Source organism: Drosophila nasuta, chromosome 2L (genome assembly GCF_023558535.2).
Source record: "Drosophila nasuta strain 15112-1781.00 chromosome 2L, ASM2355853v1, whole genome shotgun sequence".
NCBI lineage: Eukaryota > Metazoa > Arthropoda > Insecta > Diptera > Drosophilidae > Drosophila > Drosophila nasuta.
In genome coordinates, this window is record NC_083455.1 from 7,310,345 (window position 1) to 7,327,090 (window position 16,746).

At 40.2% G+C, this 16,746-nt stretch overlaps 1 protein-coding gene across 5 annotated transcripts in view; it reads left to right on the forward strand.

Annotated features, from left to right (window-relative positions):
* The window catches only part of LOC132783485 (tyrosine-protein phosphatase Lar), a 118,066-nt gene that overhangs the window by 33,096 nt on the left and 68,224 nt on the right, over positions 1–16,746 (forward strand). For 4 of the 5 annotated variants that reach the window (XM_060788684.1, XM_060788687.1, XM_060788683.1 and 1 more), the window contains exons 2-4: positions 7,022–7,063; positions 8,193–8,324; positions 8,407–8,568. In XM_060788684.1, coding sequence (XP_060644667.1) covers positions 7,022–7,063; positions 8,193–8,324; positions 8,407–8,568 — 336 coding nt within the window. The remainder of the gene's footprint in view (positions 1–7,021; positions 7,064–8,192; positions 8,325–8,406; positions 8,569–16,746) is intronic. The other variant, XM_060788685.1, reaches the window with a different exon arrangement.

Below are 16,746 nucleotides of genomic sequence, written 5' to 3' on the forward strand. Positions count from 1 at the left end.
ATGCTAATAATAATAAAAGTTTTCAAACTGTAGGCAAAGTTTCGGTATTGTCTCACAGGCAAGCCAAGGCGGAGGAGGGAGGGATTACTGCATCAAGTTGACAGTAGCCTGGACTATTGTCCTGTTAGTCCCTGGTACACGCATCAAATACATATCATAAATATTATGACAAGCTCAATAAAATATCAAAGCCTGCTTACAGGCGCCTTTACGTGCGTAAAAGACGAAGACAAAGGCAAGGCATTACATTTAGGGGAACAGGAGGAAGGAGGGTATTGTCAATTTGGCAAGTGTCTGCACAGTTTATGAAATTGCCAGGTTGTCTACAAGATTTCGTCGTTGTACACAGGCAATCATAAATTGTCTAGGCCTAGTCCACAAAAGGGGGCAAGGTGGACTTGCAAAAACAGCAGCTAGATAAAGAGCCAGCGAGTGGGAGACGGGGGACGGGGGGAAGGTGAGGAGAGTGGCACGTGTGTTGCGTCTCATAAAGTTTGCGGCATTTTAAGCCGTAGCCCAGCTTACGCCGTAATCCTGCATAGAGAAATAATGAATGTGGGCCCCATGTGCCTGACGTAGTCTTCTTGTATCTGTAAAAAACAGATAGACGAATAGATAGATAGATAGATGCCCCCAAAAATACAAAGATACAAGCTAGGTGTGTGTATGTGTGTGCGAGAGTAAATCCCCATTTAATAGAACAGGCGTGAGACTAAAATTTTTGCGAAAAATATGCTGCGGCTTATAAAATGCTGGCAACCGACCGCAAACTCAAATAGTTTTAGACCCGAATCGACCCACCGCACAGGCAACCGCATAGACAAGTCAACTTTTCAGTCCTTAAGGCAACTTGAACTACTACAGCACTTTCCCTGTCTCCCTCTTTCTCGCTCTATCTGTCCCATTCTATAGCACTCTCTCTTGGTCTGCACTTGCTGACATTTTTTTGGCCGCACTTTACATTATGCCAGCAGCAAAAACTAATTATATTAAAATGTCATGTAAAATTTTCGTGTGTTGGCAACGGTCAGTAATAGTTGTCAGTGTGTCACATTCTCTTGCCTCCCCTCTCTCTCTCTTCTATCCCCTGTCTTTGTTTTTGTCTCTGTGTGTTTCTGCATTTTTGGGCCATTTAACGCTGACTTTGCCAAGTCATTTTCGGGCTAGCCAAAGCAATTTTTTGGTCGCCAAGCTCAAGACTCGAGCGAACAGTAGTTTTTGGAAAATTTTCTGCACAAAATTATGTTGTGGAACTGTGGAAAATTTACATTTACATTTTTTACATTTGGGTCAATAGAATTTTTAAGCAAATTTTCTAGTTTATTAAAATGCATAAGTTATGTGTGAACATTGAGATAGTATCTCGCAAGTTGATAGTGACAGCATAAAGTAATAAAGTTGTGCTCAACTAGCAGCACTTTCTTTAAGAAGTTATGCAGGATATTTATTTGTTTAATGGAAAGTTAGTTATTTTATGTATTTTAAATCTAAAGCACTTAACTTCACTTAATTTTAAAATTGCATAAAATTGATACAATTGACTTAAAACAATTAAAGTCCATAAATAAAATTGAGCCTAATTGATATAAATCAAATAAATTTATTTCAATGTTCGATAGCAATAATTTGGCATAACTTGAATTCAATGGCTAAAGTGGCTAGAAATAAAGCTGAGTTCCATCAAAATTGAATCTTAAAAGCGAAATTCAATTTAAGATATCCGGGTTTAACTGACAGCTTATGTTTTGCAGATTCTCTAAGAAGTCGGCATAACTAATGATAATTTTTTTTAATCCCCCCCCATATAATGGCGAACCTTCTTCAGCCACAACCCTCGGCCGCAAACAACGACTCGACTCGGCTGCTGGGATGTTGCTGTTGGGCTAGGCTTATTGACTTGCAGATTGTGGCCGGGTTAAATTGACATTTGTTATGGCCGACAGTTGACAGCTGATTGAGAGATCTTTGTAAAATGGAACGAAACTGGCATTTTGCTTGGCTAATGGTTTACCTTTTTTATCGGTTCATTTAGCCTGATGCCAAATGTGAAGGGTCACTGGGCACACCAGAGCACACGAAGCGCAGCTGCAGCATCAGCGAGGGACAAGGGAATCGCTTCACCTATAGTCTTCTCTATATATGTGTGCTTAGATTGAAGTAATATGCTGATTTTCGGTAGAAACAATGCTTGGGGGTACTGGATACTGGGCTGCTGCCCCGTGTCACACGACATCATCCCCTCTGACCAACTGGTCACACTTTTAATTTTGATTAATGATGGGCACACGGCCCACATCATTTATATGCCTGACTGCGCAGCGAAACCTGTCGCTGGATAGGCCCGAAAAACTTTATCCAGCATCCACGAATGGCGTCTATCGATTTCATCATTTGATGAATTGTTTAATGGGATTTTGTTGACACTTCTCCTGCTTGACGTTGCCTCCTCTCGCCTTTACACTGTGTTTTTGAGCGTTGGGGCAAAATCAAAGCTGCGACTTAAGCGAATGATGCCTGCGAAAGCTTCGCTTTGCCTGCTGTTTATTGTACAATTTAATTAAAATTTAACATTGCATACTTTGCAGAGCTGTTGCGTTTGCCATACGATATAATCAGTGCCTTTTGTTCGAGGCGAGAGCGATGCTTTTCACTACTTAGCACAGCTCTCAGTTCTCCGTTCTCAACTTGCGTAAACTTTATTTTTATTACTCTTTCAAGTAACATTAAAATTTAGTTGCATACAGCAGAGCACCAACGTCTGGCATTGGCCATAAAAACTACTGAAATCGGATACCGATCGACTGCCGCAATACCCTGTAAATGCTGTCAAAGTAATTTGGTCATTATGCGAGTCTGTCTGTCATAGCCAATTGAGTGTGTACGATAAATTATAGGGTATGCGAATGCTGCAGTTTATATTTTATTTGCAGTGCAGTGTGTCCAGGCACCAAAATCGAGTCAGGCGGCGGCGTTCTGTTTCTTAGACTCAGCAGATTTAGCAATTCTATGCCAAAGTTGCTGCATTAAAAATACACAACGCCCCAACTGGCATCGTGGCAGGGGGAGAAAGAAAGAGCTCTCGGCTCCGACGCGTTCAACAGAGTTGCAATTTTCTGTAAGAACTGTATAACTGTTCGAAGAATGGCGATAGGGATGGGGATAGGGCGTGGGACGGGGAACGGGAAGGGGGTCAAAATGGTGAAGTGTTGGGTAGCAAAATGCAATGAATCGTTAAATTTAGCATCGTATTTCAATGCAATTCAGTAAAACGAAATGCTGCTGATGCTGACAGGTGAATTGCTGCTGTCAGTCAACAGGACGACAGTACGTGCGAGATAAGGATTACGGGGAGGGATAGAGGGAGGCGCAGAGGGCAGGAAGTGCTCTCACTGAGTGAAGGACTTTTTCGCTTGCATTTGGCTCATCTTTTGCAAAAGCTACTGATAGTTTTGCCGAAATGATTTGTCCTCAGCACACTTACACAAACACAAATACTCACACATTGCCAACAGCTTAGTATTAGAGTCCAAAAACCTGCCCCGCGGGGCCTCTTCAGCCTCTCCCTCGCGTTCTCAAGTTGCCAGCTTAAGCTCTTTCTTATTACATCAGAGAGTCTAACCCTAAAAATGTTGGCAAATTTTCCACAACTTCCGCCCGCACTTGGCACTTATTAAAAAGTCGTACAGATGAAATAGAAAAACGTTGCCCGCGGGGCAACAAGCAGCGGTGAAAGCGAGGAAGTTGGGGCAGAAGGAAAAGCAGTGTGGCTTGGGGGCTTAAAAGTAGCGTCATAAATTGCCAGGCCTAAAACATTTCCAGGCCTAACTTTCTCAACTAGGGTTAGAGCCATAAAAAACAGCTGCATACTTTACAGCGTATAGCATATGCTGATTTTATATGCCCTGCTTTCTCCTTTCTCTTTCTCCTTCCCTTACTAACTGCCTCTTTTCTTACCTTACCCGATTCTGCTTGGTGGGGTATGGGGTCAATTTTTATGAGCATTTTGGCATATTGGAAACAAGGCCAAAAGTTATAGCTATAATTTTACAATGTTCTAAAAACAGAGGCGTCATTCCAGAAAGGGGTTAACAAGCAGCGAGAGTTTTCGGTGAAGGGTCAGTGAAAGTTTCGACAACATAGTGCTGGGGTGTTCGCTCTTTTTTTGTGGATATTAAGTGGTAGCTAGTCAGCAAAAATGTCAGAAGAGAATCCTGGCACTGCATGTAAAATTGTAGTGCTTTTATATCTAGTTTGTTTCTAATGATTAAACTACGCCACTGTGCGGCAAAACGTTTCGTGAATATTTTTTAACAAAATCAATTCAATTTTATGTATAAATATATATTTTTTTGTGCACCATATTCATTTTGCTATAGTAAAAATGTTAGTATTAATTTCCATATAAATTGCCAGGCTCTCACTCTCTCTGCCTGGGTCTCTGCGTGTGCATATAATCGTATTGCTCTATTCAAGGGATGGATATAGGGTATGGTTGTGTGTCTGAGTGTTAGTGTGTGGGTGTGTGTGTGTGTGTGTATCTATAACTGCACATTTCAAACGTTGAAATCAATTTGCACATATCAACAACGAAATTGTTTGCTCGCTCTATGGAGCCCAGCCACACAGCCCCTACAGCTCCTCCTAAATCCCCAGCCAGCGAAACGTGCGAAATGAAAAATCAGCAAAAAGCTGCACGCAAGGCAAAAAGTTGGTTGCAGTTTAACTGTACACACACCCACAGACACACACCGACATCCATCCATTGATATGGAGACCAGACCCTATATCAAATCAAAGCAAACCTTGCGTTTGCTACTAGTATCATACATACTTTCTACTATCTACGGCATCTACAAATTTCATTTGGTATTCCTTTAATCTTTGTAACAGGCATCTCCCAGACCTCCTCCTTCTCCTTCTCTGCAGTGCTCGCTGAGCACAAACATAATTAAATTTATTTAAATTTTTGTGCTCTAGCACTGCGAGCAAATGTTAGAAATCCAACAAATAAACAGAAATCCCAGTTTTATGGCTGTAATGATACGATTTTTATGACTCGTCACGCAAGTGTCTGACTGTCTCTTCTCTCTGTCTGTCCGTCTGTCTGACGCGACTCTGCAATCAAATTGTTTAAGCAAACATAAAACTTTACAAATGCGCCAAGAAAAAACGAAAACGAAATGGAAAAAAATAAAAGATGAAGAAATCGCTGTAAATTTGCTTTGCCATCTTGTGGTGTGCTTGGTGGAATTGTAGGACTCAGTGTTAGCTGATGCTGTGTAGCTCATTACAGCCACAAACCAATATGCTTATTGCCGACTGCCTGGGCTATAAAAACTGTTAACGTAAGCGTAAAATGCTTTCAAGTGCTTTGCAAATCCAGCGAAATCGTCGCGAACAGCCACGGCAAAATCATCTTCATCTTCATCTACCATTGGGCGTTTTATAATGAGCAGCACAACACATAGTAACAGTATGGCGGATGTACTTTAAAATTGTTTGAATAAATCGCAATGTTTTTAACTTTCTTTCTCTTACCTTAAAGCAGATTTCTCGACGTCGACTCGCTGAAATGCATTTCCTTCATAAATTGTCAATCATTGCGTAAGCAAACATTTCAATTTTCTCTTGGAAGTTTTTGTGGAAATGTTACGGAAAAATATTCCCAGCTTTTGATGCCAGTTTTGCTGCTGCTTTTGATATTGTTTTCAGTTAATTTCGTGACCAGAGTTGCATTTGCAAGTGTCAAATTTGAAATATTCTGCTGAAATTGAGGTAGACACCGAGTGACAAGTGAAATTGGCTGGCTCGGTCAACTTTTGTTCAGTTGGCTCTACTTGAAAGCCACACACACACACACACACACAGACAAACAAACACATCGAGTACATACATATATTTTTGCTATTTTCTTTTCATTTTTGTTGTTGTGGCTGCTGCTTGTTTGCTGTTTGTGTATTTTCCACATGCTTGCCGTACTCTCAAAAACTCTCTTTCGCTATGGTCAAACAACTTGTCGAGCCAAAAGTTGAACGCAAAACTTGCCAAATGATACCAAAAAGTATTTGGTAACAACAACAACGCCAAGAACATCAGCAGCCAACTTAAACAACAACAATGACAACGCATTAGCAACCAAATGGTCTGCATGTTTTGGATGTGAACGCCTTGAAGCAAACTTTAAATTATTTACAATACTCCTTACTTACAATGTCCTCAGATTTGTGACCTAGGCAACAAATGCAACAAACACAATCTGTCTCTTATTCGCTCTCTCTTTCTGAACGAATCTGGCTGTTTCTTTCTATCCAGCATATTCGTCTGGAATATACCTGCGGCTCTAGCCTTTGCTGGTTTGCTTGTTTGCTTTGCAATTTCGAAATCCCATTTGGTATCGGTTCAGACAGTGCTAAAAAGTTGTAATGCTTAATATTTCATATTAAAAATCCATAAAAGTTCACAATAACAAGAGTCAGCTACTGACCATTATAAGTTAATAGTTTACCTTAAAGTAAATTTGTGGGAAAATGAAGTTTCTTGCATACTGCGTATTGAAAGTTCATAGCTTGTTAAAGAATAGTATTTATTTCAAATTCTGAACTCTTATCATTTAATTACAATACTATATTTTTTATTATTATTTAATTTAGATTTTTTCTACAATAAATATTTATAATTTCTAAAAAATGTAACAAATACAGAACGTAGAATTTAAACGTAATTAAGGTATATACGAAATTTAGTTAATTGTTAGCAATATATGTATTTAAATCCTTGTAGATATTTATTTATATTTATGATGCTAAAGTATTTTAAATCTCAAGAGTAAATTAAATTAAGTTATATGTTAAATGATATAGCATTTTTAACCATTAAGTCTTAGCTGTAAGGTTATAACTGAAAAATACATCGATAAATATAACGATTAAAACAAAAAAACATGATAAACGCGTTAAATCGGAAAAAATCGCGTTGATGCGCTCGTTGTAAAAATGATTAACCCGTTGCCGACCATTTACAGATGCAAATTTTTCGGATTTTCCGTATATACAATATCTGACACGTAAGTTTGCTGCTTGAGAAAAAGAGCAGCGAAATCAAACAAGAGAAACCATAAGAAAAATAAAGAAAAGAAAATCGCAATGTCAATGCGAATTGAAATGAAAATGAAAATTTAACATTTAAATTGAATAAAATGCATAAATCGAATTGATATGTTGGGTAAACTACTTTACACACTGCTCTCCGGTTTGCTGTCTCCTGCTGGCCAACGTGGCGGGGCAGGACGAAAAGAGCGACAGCAGCGACAGGACAATTGATGATGGTGATGGTGATGGCGATTGGAGTGTGGAGGAGAGAAGAGAGGGCCTCGGGGCGTGGTGGAAAGACATGACAATATTTTGCTGCTTGTTTAACGTTTCGTGATTTTTACCAGATTTTTAATGTCACAGGCACGCACACACGCGCAAAGATGAAGCGTTTTCTCTACGTATGTATCTCCGTGCTGTGTGTTGTGTGTTGTGTGTGCAGCACGTACGTGCGACGCCGCTGCCTTTGTGTGTGACACAAACAACATGCAACGTTGTATTGACAGCATATTGTGACAAATATGTAAAAAAAAAAAGAAAAGGGAAACGAAACGAAATGAAAATAACGCTCAAAACACACACACACGACGCTCTCTCAGTAAGGCGAAATAAATCGAATGCGCTGCAACAGCAGAAAAAAGGCTTTAAAAATTGTTGCCAGCAGTTTTAACAGTTCGTGCTTGTTGCTGTGGCAACAATTACGCAAAGTCTGCCTAAATCCCGTTCGTTCGTCCGTTCGGCAATGCGTTGACTCGCCAAAAAGTGTTGCCTACTCTACGGCGCGTGAATTAATGCCCGCCCCTTGCGAGGGCTGCCTGCCAAATTGTTGCCTACTTTTCAGCGGCTACGAAAATCCATAGCTCACTTTGCCAACGTGTTAACTGCAGCACAAGAGTGGCAGCCTACTTTTCACTTCGCCAAATCTATTGCCCACTTGTCCCACTCGTGTTAGTTAGTGCTCAGCCTTCTCTCTCTCTCTCTCTCTCTCTCTCTCTCTCTACCTCGTTATCGCTATCGCAATCGCTGTCTAGTGCGTCGTCGGTATTTGCAATTGCCAAGCAATTTACTAACTCTTAAATGCTGTTCTTTTGCACACTTTCACAGATCCACCGGAGATCATCAGGAAGCCGCAAAATCAGGGCGTGCGTGTCGGAGGCGTGGCCAGCTTCTATTGTGCGGCACGCGGTGATCCACCCCCATCGATTGTTTGGCGCAAAAATGGCAAAAAAGTTTCAGGTAAGCGTATCGAAATCGTATATCGTATGTCTAATCGTAAGGTCATGACCCTCACACTGACGCAAACTCGTATGTATAACAGGCACTCAATCGCGCTACACTGTGCTGGAGCAACCGGGCGGCATTTCCATACTGAGAATCGAGCCCGTTCGGGCGGGACGCGATGATGCGCCATACGAGTGCGTGGCTGAGAACGGCGTGGGCGACGCCGTATCCGCAGATGCAACTTTAACCATCTATGAAGGTAAGTGGCAAGCCATCCAGCAGCCAACCAACCATCCATCCATCCATCCAGCGAACCATTCATTGAGGCAGCCAGGCAGGCAGCGCTCTCCTGTCAGCCATCCAACCATCCAGTGATCCAGCCAGCCATGGCATATATAACATAGCAAATGCAGGCGCCTTAATTGAAGCCGCAGTCACAGTTCTGGGGGCTGCGAGGCATGAGAATGGCATGAGGGGTATGGCAAAGTTTTAGCGTAATGTAAGCAAAGTTCATACATTGATTTTGAATTAAAATTGGGTAAAGAACTTTACATGCCTTGGCGTAATAGCAGACACCTCCCCTCCGCACTCTGCACTCTGCATTCAGTTACTGCTTCTGCTGCTTCACTTACCCAAGGGGTAGCTGCAAAGTTGTTTGCCAGCTTGTTTGTGTGGCTTAAATTACTTGCCAAAATTTACTTTTGCTTATTTACAACTGTGCAAAGGATAAAGTTTTGCCTAAGCCTAATCAAGTCTATGTAGAGAGGGGGAATGGGAACTCTCTCTCTCTCTCTCTCTCTCTCTCTCTCTGCTCAGCTCTGCTCACTTACTGGCCCTGCCAATTGAACTAATTTGCTTAAACTGAGAGAGAGAGAGGGAACCAAAGCAAGCCAAAAAGCAAAGGCAAGTCCATCGCCATCCCGGCCCGACCGTCCCAAAAAGTATTTATAATTTTTGCACTAAATTATAAACAGCTAAAAGTTCGTTTTTGGCTTTTTGCCTTTTGCAAATCAATAACAAACATTCTGGGTGACTCCATCTGTTAAACGAGGGATGCGATGCACAGCGGGATTTTTTGGGGGTGAAGAGTCAAGAGTTTTATAACTTTTGGCAGCTTGAACAATTTTAATGAGCTTAAAGCAGCCTTAAACTAATTAAGTGTGCAGCAAACTTGTTCGAATTAATCGCTTGCTAAATCAACAACAAAAAAAAAAAAAAAACAATACAGCCTCAAAAAAAAAACAGTTTTCAAAGTTATAATTATATTGATTGAATATAGTGGTATTCTGAATGATGAACATGGTTTCACTTTATATTCATAATTTGTTGTTCGGCACGACTAAACAAAATTTATGGACCTGGCAAACCACAGAAGCAACTTTAATTTAATTACACGTAAAATCATTAATTGTTCATTGAGTGAAGTTAAACAGAGTTTTGTGGTTATAAAGAGCTTAAAGTCAGCTCAGCAAATGTATGATTTGCAGCTGAGTAAATTTAATGTAGCTACAGACAACTACTATTATTTTATTTTGCGCTCGCAATTAGGTTTAGTAAATAATAATTCCCAAATTGAATGACAGCTTGAAAATATCAATTTGTTTTATGATTTGCATAATTTATTTGTATTGTTTTATTGAAGTATAATTCAAGAAGTCTCTTATCCAACATTAACTCGAATATTGTGTAATATGCAGCAAAGTGAATGAAGTAGAGCGAACATTTATAATAAAGTTGCATTCATAACTTGAATGTCGCCGCAGAGCGAGCTTGAAAAGTGGCAGGCGCTTCGTTGTCACAATTTTTCACTGCCAAGAAGTTAATAATACAACTGAACATAATTTAACTTGACTTGATAAAAGAACTTGAACTCTTCGTATATAAAAATTGTGTATTATTAGAAAATTTGAATTTCTATTGCAATGTAATTGAAAAGTTCAGATATTAAATAGCTGCAAAAATTTGTAACAGAATTAAAATATATTTGATTTCTGCTGCCTTTTTGGCCACTTTCGCCTGGCAGCCATTTTGTAAACGGAAAATAATTATCGCTGAAGGTAAAATGGTAAAAAATTTATGCACATGAGGCGTATGAGTAATGTGCTGTACTTTGCCCGTTAGACTGCAACTTATAATTTACTACTGTCTACAGGCTGTTTTGTAGCTTGTTTGTTGTTCTTTGTTGCCGTTGCTGCTGCTGCTGGTGCTGTTAATGTTGTTGTTACTGTTACTGTTGTTGTAGTTGTTGTTGTCGTCGTTCGTCGTTGGTTGCTGTTGTTTATAGGAGGCGACGACGCGGCGACGCCGCGTATGACCGCAAAATGTGTGAAAATTGCACGGCCAGGTGGAAAAACATATTTTTGTTGATACACTCAACTCTGTGTGTGTATATGGCATACACAGACAAACACACACACACACACTCACCCTCGCCGTATGCATTTTTAGTTGTTAATTATGCCAGTTGATTATGCTTTGTGCGCCCTGGCGCCAGGTAATTGGTGTGCATTTGATTTGTGGCCGCTTGTAACGCTCCTTGATAGAGCTCCCTGCCGATATACATAGCCAGCTCCTAGTCACAAACCGAGGGGAAGTAATTAGTGTAGTTTAGCAGGGACTACAAGCCAACTGAAGGTAAAAGTTGCCATTAAATCCAGAGACCGTTTGTCATGACCGAACCGACCCGAAAATCTAGCTGCAACATTTTTGATGGCACTCGTGTAATACTTGTGTAAATATTTTCTGAAACTATACGCGCTTTAATTCTGTGTTCAGTTTGTAAATCTTGTTGCCAACATTTATCCAGTTCTTTTCGTTTACTGCCGCAAATTAATCACACGGAAGTTTTTCTTCATTCACTTTCCTTCTTTTTTTCTCTCCTCATTTCCATGGGATGCCCGCATTTAGCTCCGTGTATATCCATCATCTATATGTATGTATATATCATCTCATATAACTCACCTGCAGCTGCACAAACGCCAGGAGCCTTAACTATTAATTGCTTTATGGAGCAGTTGCAAAAAAGGCTGCGGCTTCTGTTGTGATATTTACATCATCTTTATACTCTACCTGAGGGTAGTCTGAACATGTGTCGCAGGTGGTTAAATGATTGAATTTTTTTTTGAAAATTGAGGTTCACTTAAAGGTTTTTAAAAGCAATTCCAAAGAAGTTGAAGAACACCCAGAACTCTTTTGAATTGACAATGTTGATTTTAACTCCAAGCTTAGTAAATGGATGAACAGCGTTTTTAGATAATTTGAAAGAGTTTCCTTAATATGACTGCATTTTCAATTTGTATTTAATGATTTAAATAGTTCATTAATAGTGAAGGCTTACAATCAGAAACTCATTAACTATTTAGATTGCTGAAACTTATCAAACCTTATTGTAAATGGATAAACACAAGTTATGGTGTATTAATATATTAAAATTCAAATATTTTGTTTTTCATTGTCAAAATTAAGTAAGCAAATAAATGATTTCCTTTATATCGCAGAAACGAAGTTGATGGCACGTCTTAGGAAACGTTCAAGGTTTTCTCTTTTACAGAGTATTCGAAGATCGCCTTGTCATAGACGAATCTCTGCTTACGTTCATTTTTTGCGCTCGCCTGTTGGCTTAAAGTTTTTGGTGTGATAAATCTCAATGTAAAAATTTGCAAGCGTGCACACACACAAGCACACGCACACTACACTCACAGCACATGTGGAAGAGAGACTGAGGATACACCTACACACATTGGCGCGTGTTAAAATAAACGCGCCAATGCCAATAAAAGCGGACTGACACGCCCAGCGTGGCCCCCACATGGTGCTGAGGCTGAGGCAAGCTGCCAGAGTTGCCACCAGCTACACGCCAAGCACGTTTGAGCTTCACGTGGAAGCATTTTTAATCAAAATTCCCAACAGGCTAAAGTAGCGCGAGATCAAAAACACTTGCAGCGAGATGTGCAGCGAGTGTGTGTGTGTGTGTGTGTTGGAGTGTGTAGTGTGCGTGTGTGGACAGGTGTGCTTGTAGGTGTATCCAGCTGCGATGCTGCTGTGTTGCTGCTGTTACTGTCGCTGTTGTTGCGGCTGCTGCTGCTGCTCTTATTACAACAAACAGCCACAAAGCCGCCATTGCCACCTCCTGCACACACACACACACAGTCTACTTACAACACACACACACATACATACACAGCACAACACCGCTGTTGACGGAGTCAGAGTTTGTCGGATAGATTGCAGCAGCTGCAAATAACGTGACTCTGTCTCAGCAGCCAGCAATAGCTCCCTGCATGTGTAGCGGTAGTGTCAGAGGGCGGAGCGGCAGAAGGCGTGGCATCGCAGCGCAGCGTAGTAAATCCTTTTGGCTTGCAGTTTTATGCAGTGGCAACCACCACACAATACAAATAAAAAAAAAAGAAGCAAAACGAAAACAAACAGCGTACAGAAGATGAAGCACAACAAAACCCAAAAACCAACGACGTCGACGCCACTTGCAAATTTTTTGACATATTTGTTGTTCTTGTTCTGCTCGCTGTTCTCCCTGTTGCTGTTTTATGCAAATATCGAAATAAAGATTAGTTCGTCCCCTTCCACTGTGCTTCGCACTTTTATCTAACACCGCTGCAGTTATATATTTCTTTTGGGGGCGTGCCGCAGCGCCCCCTTTTCTCTCTTTCTGAGGTGTTCTATGCGTGGAGTTTAGTGTGTTTTGTATTTATGCGAAAAACGTTTAACTAACTGGCGGCGTTAGACGCTGCGATTTAGTGCTAATGTGGAACAACCAGCATCCTTTCGCCTTCCATTCCCCCATCCCTTCTGTCCCCCCCTCAGTCTGTCTCTGTCTGCCATGCCCTGCAGCTTGCCTAGCACAAAATTTACTGTTTACAATTTGTTGGCTGATTGCTGGCGCTTTGCTAAATTTATTGCATGCGATATTTATATCTCTTCCCCTCTCGCTCGCTCTCTTCTGACACACACACACACACATACGCAGTCTTTTATTTCGCTGCGTATTTATTATAATGTGCTGCATTATTATTTTCGTATTACGCATAAACTACAACAACGACAACGACAAAAACAATGAAGTACTGCAAGTTAGGTTATCTTCCCTACTCTCTCTATATTTAAACGTTAGAGCAGCAGACTGACTTGATGGTATTTTTGAAATTTTAATTAAGTGCACAAGAAAATGGCGTGGAAAATTCACAGTTTTTGTGTGTTAGAAAACAAAACGAAAATCGTAAAACACTTCGCCGGCTACAGTTAAGCTCACAGATTGGGTTTTTGTCTTCTTGCCTGCTTGCTTAGTTGGGGTCCTATACCTAAATAAATAAATTCATTTAAGCGGATGCACAGTGGTGAGATCAGAGTTTTGTTCATAAAATCTAGTTACTTTTACGATGTCTGGAAAATTATTTCAATTTGTAGAAGTTAACCTGCTACCTGCTGTAATGATACAGTTTTTCCTTCAATTTTCTAATTTAATATTTCAAATGTACTTTATAGTACATTATATGATTGAAAGCTTCAAGTCCTTTGTTTTATATATCTCCTAATTTATGTACTTATTTACCTTGTTATTATATACTAAAGCATTGCCTTACCCAAATTCTCTATAAGAGCACATATCTACGCTCATATAATAACATATTTAATCTTTTTACTCTCTTGCATAACTCATAAAAAATGTACATACATTATGTTATATAGGCATCAGGCATTTCGATATTTTTAGATGCTTCAAAAAGTTAAAACTGTTGGATGAGTATTCGATATAATAGTTTATCAATACACCAAATATTACTTCCGATATATTAATGTGTTTTAATGTAACCTTCAGTATATTTCACTATTTTTTTATATCTAAATTTTGTTATATTTTGAGAATGTTGCCTTGGTGTTTTTGAAATGAGTGGCTGTTAAATGTTTAAACATTTTAAATATTCCCATGACTAAATGTACACCGCGTCATTTTAATTCTAAAACTTACACTTAACTTAACATTTAGCAGCAACTGTTAATGCTTAAATTAAACACAACGCTGTCATATCAGCGACCCCAGAGTCGAGACAGTTTGGATTAAAACATAATGATAAATGGGTGCGACGAAGAAGTTTTGTGAAATATTACCAAATAATGCATATCTTGGGAGCAGCTTTTGTGTCTTAAGGCGACTGGTTGTGCTTCAACTAAATCGTTCATTGTCAATTTTGCTCAATGCCAGAGAGTCAAGTCGAGTCTAGACATTCTTCATGCCACAATAGCGCTGTCTTATACTCTATAAATTGGGAGAATATCGCGAGCCATGGCCAAAAGACAAAAACGCAAACAATTTGCTTTGAAATTTGCTTGCCACAAGCTGCCACACCTACGCTAAGCTCACAGCACATCCACTTACTACCACCCCCCTCACCCACGCCCGCAAAACCCACCACGCTAACAAGAGCAACAAAAGCTGGCCAAAGCGTTGGCACAAATAAATTTCATTAATTGCCAGCCAAAAAACGACGTCGCACAGAGATTCATTAATCTCACTTTATAGTAATAAGCGGCTTTCGTGGTTACGGTTAGGTTTTTGGGGCTGCCCCAACAGCTTGCCTCATTGGGTGGCATTTGGTGTGGAGCTGGCTTAAACAGAGGCTACGGCTGGGGTGCTGCTGTTGGGCTTACCTACCGCTCGGACCATTAGTTGGGCTTGATTAAAAAGCCGCCTGGACACTGTTTACGGCTCCAACTCCGCCCACTTGGCACCCCCCTCCATCTCTCATCTGTGTTGTTGCTCGTGGTCTGCCCCATTTCTATCTGCACTTGTTGCAAAGTCAAACGGCAAGTCTGAGCAAAAACTTTATCCTTGGCATTTGCAGCGACCACCCGTTGTTGCGACGGAGGCAACTTCCCGCCTCCTCGCCTTTGCCCTTGCCATCGCCATCGAGTAAAGCGGGCACGAACAAACATTGACAATACACTGGGCGCGTTTAACTGGCCAACAGGATGGCCAAAAGAGCCAAAGCATGGTCAGAACAGCCGACCGAACAGCCACTTGGCGCCGTTTGGTTTGCTGCCTTCATCTTCGCCGTCGTCGTCGCTGTTGCCGCTTTGCCGTTTTGCCGTTTGCGGCTGCCTAAAAAGTCATATTAATAATGAAAATTGTACTGTAGCGAAAAGTTTAAATGGGAAATTTTGCAGGCAAGTACGCTGCTGGTTGCCCTGCAGCAATGCAGTGGCACCAAGCTGTGCTCAGCATCCCATACACACAATAAAGTCGCCCAACGTACGATGCGTGTGTGTGTGTGTGTGTGTGTATGTGTGTGTGAACATGAAAGTTATTGGGCTTAGAGCGCTTTGCGCTTAATATATATGAGATATAACATGGCAGTGGGAAAAAGGACATAGGAATAGTATGCACCAGAACTTAAACTAAAGCTGCAACATGAAGTACAACAAAGTTATGCTAATAATAAATGTGTGTGTATGAGTGACCAACATTATGATAACGACGAGGAATTTGTTTGGAATTTGTTGCATTTTCCATTCCATGCCCAATTAAAGCCGACAACAATGAAAAAAGTCTTCACAAAATACTCTTACTTTGTGGTCGGATATTAAGAGAAACCTAATGCAAATTGAGTTCAAATTGATTTATTTGCACTACAAAAATATAATAGAGTTTTCACAAGGAATCCACAAATTCGCCACAGAAACTTAATCTAAATTGAGTTTAAGTTTATTTTATACGAATATAAAAATAAGCCAAAGAGCAATTGCTACAAAACCTTTCACAACAAAATCAATTTAATAATAGAAAAAGCAGTTGCAAATTTGCCACTTTTTGTGAAATTATGTCAAACTAAAGTAGCACTTTCCTCAAGTAATATATCAGTAAGTTTTGTGTGTGAAAAGCGCATTTGTTTTCACTTTACACGATATACGAGTGTATGGAACATTTAATGCCCATTTAAATTGCATATGATTTGTGCCAGCTAGAAGTTCAAGTGCCTGACGAAATTGCTGAAGGAAATATATACTACTTACTTGCTACCACATACATTTCTGTCTGTATATGTAGCCTAAAATGATACGAGTGTAGCAATAACTAAGCTCTGACTTGCTGGCATGTCTACTTGACTGCGGCCAAGACAGCCAAATGGAGACAGAGACGGAAGTGGGTTGGGGATAGGGATGGGGAATCCCCTATTCGCGTGTGTAACCACACGTAACTATCAAAGCAACTTCGTCGCCAGCCAAGCAACGTCTTAAATTGAGTAACATCGTCGTGCAGCCATAGAAATATAATGCAACAGTAACTCTGCCAGCAACTGGGAAACTTGCCCAGAAAATTGTTACAAACTAAATTGAAAAATTGATAGTAAAAAAAGGAGAAGAAGTCGAAGCAGAAGATGAAGAAGCTGAAACTCAACTAAGAAAAAAAGTGTATGGCATATAC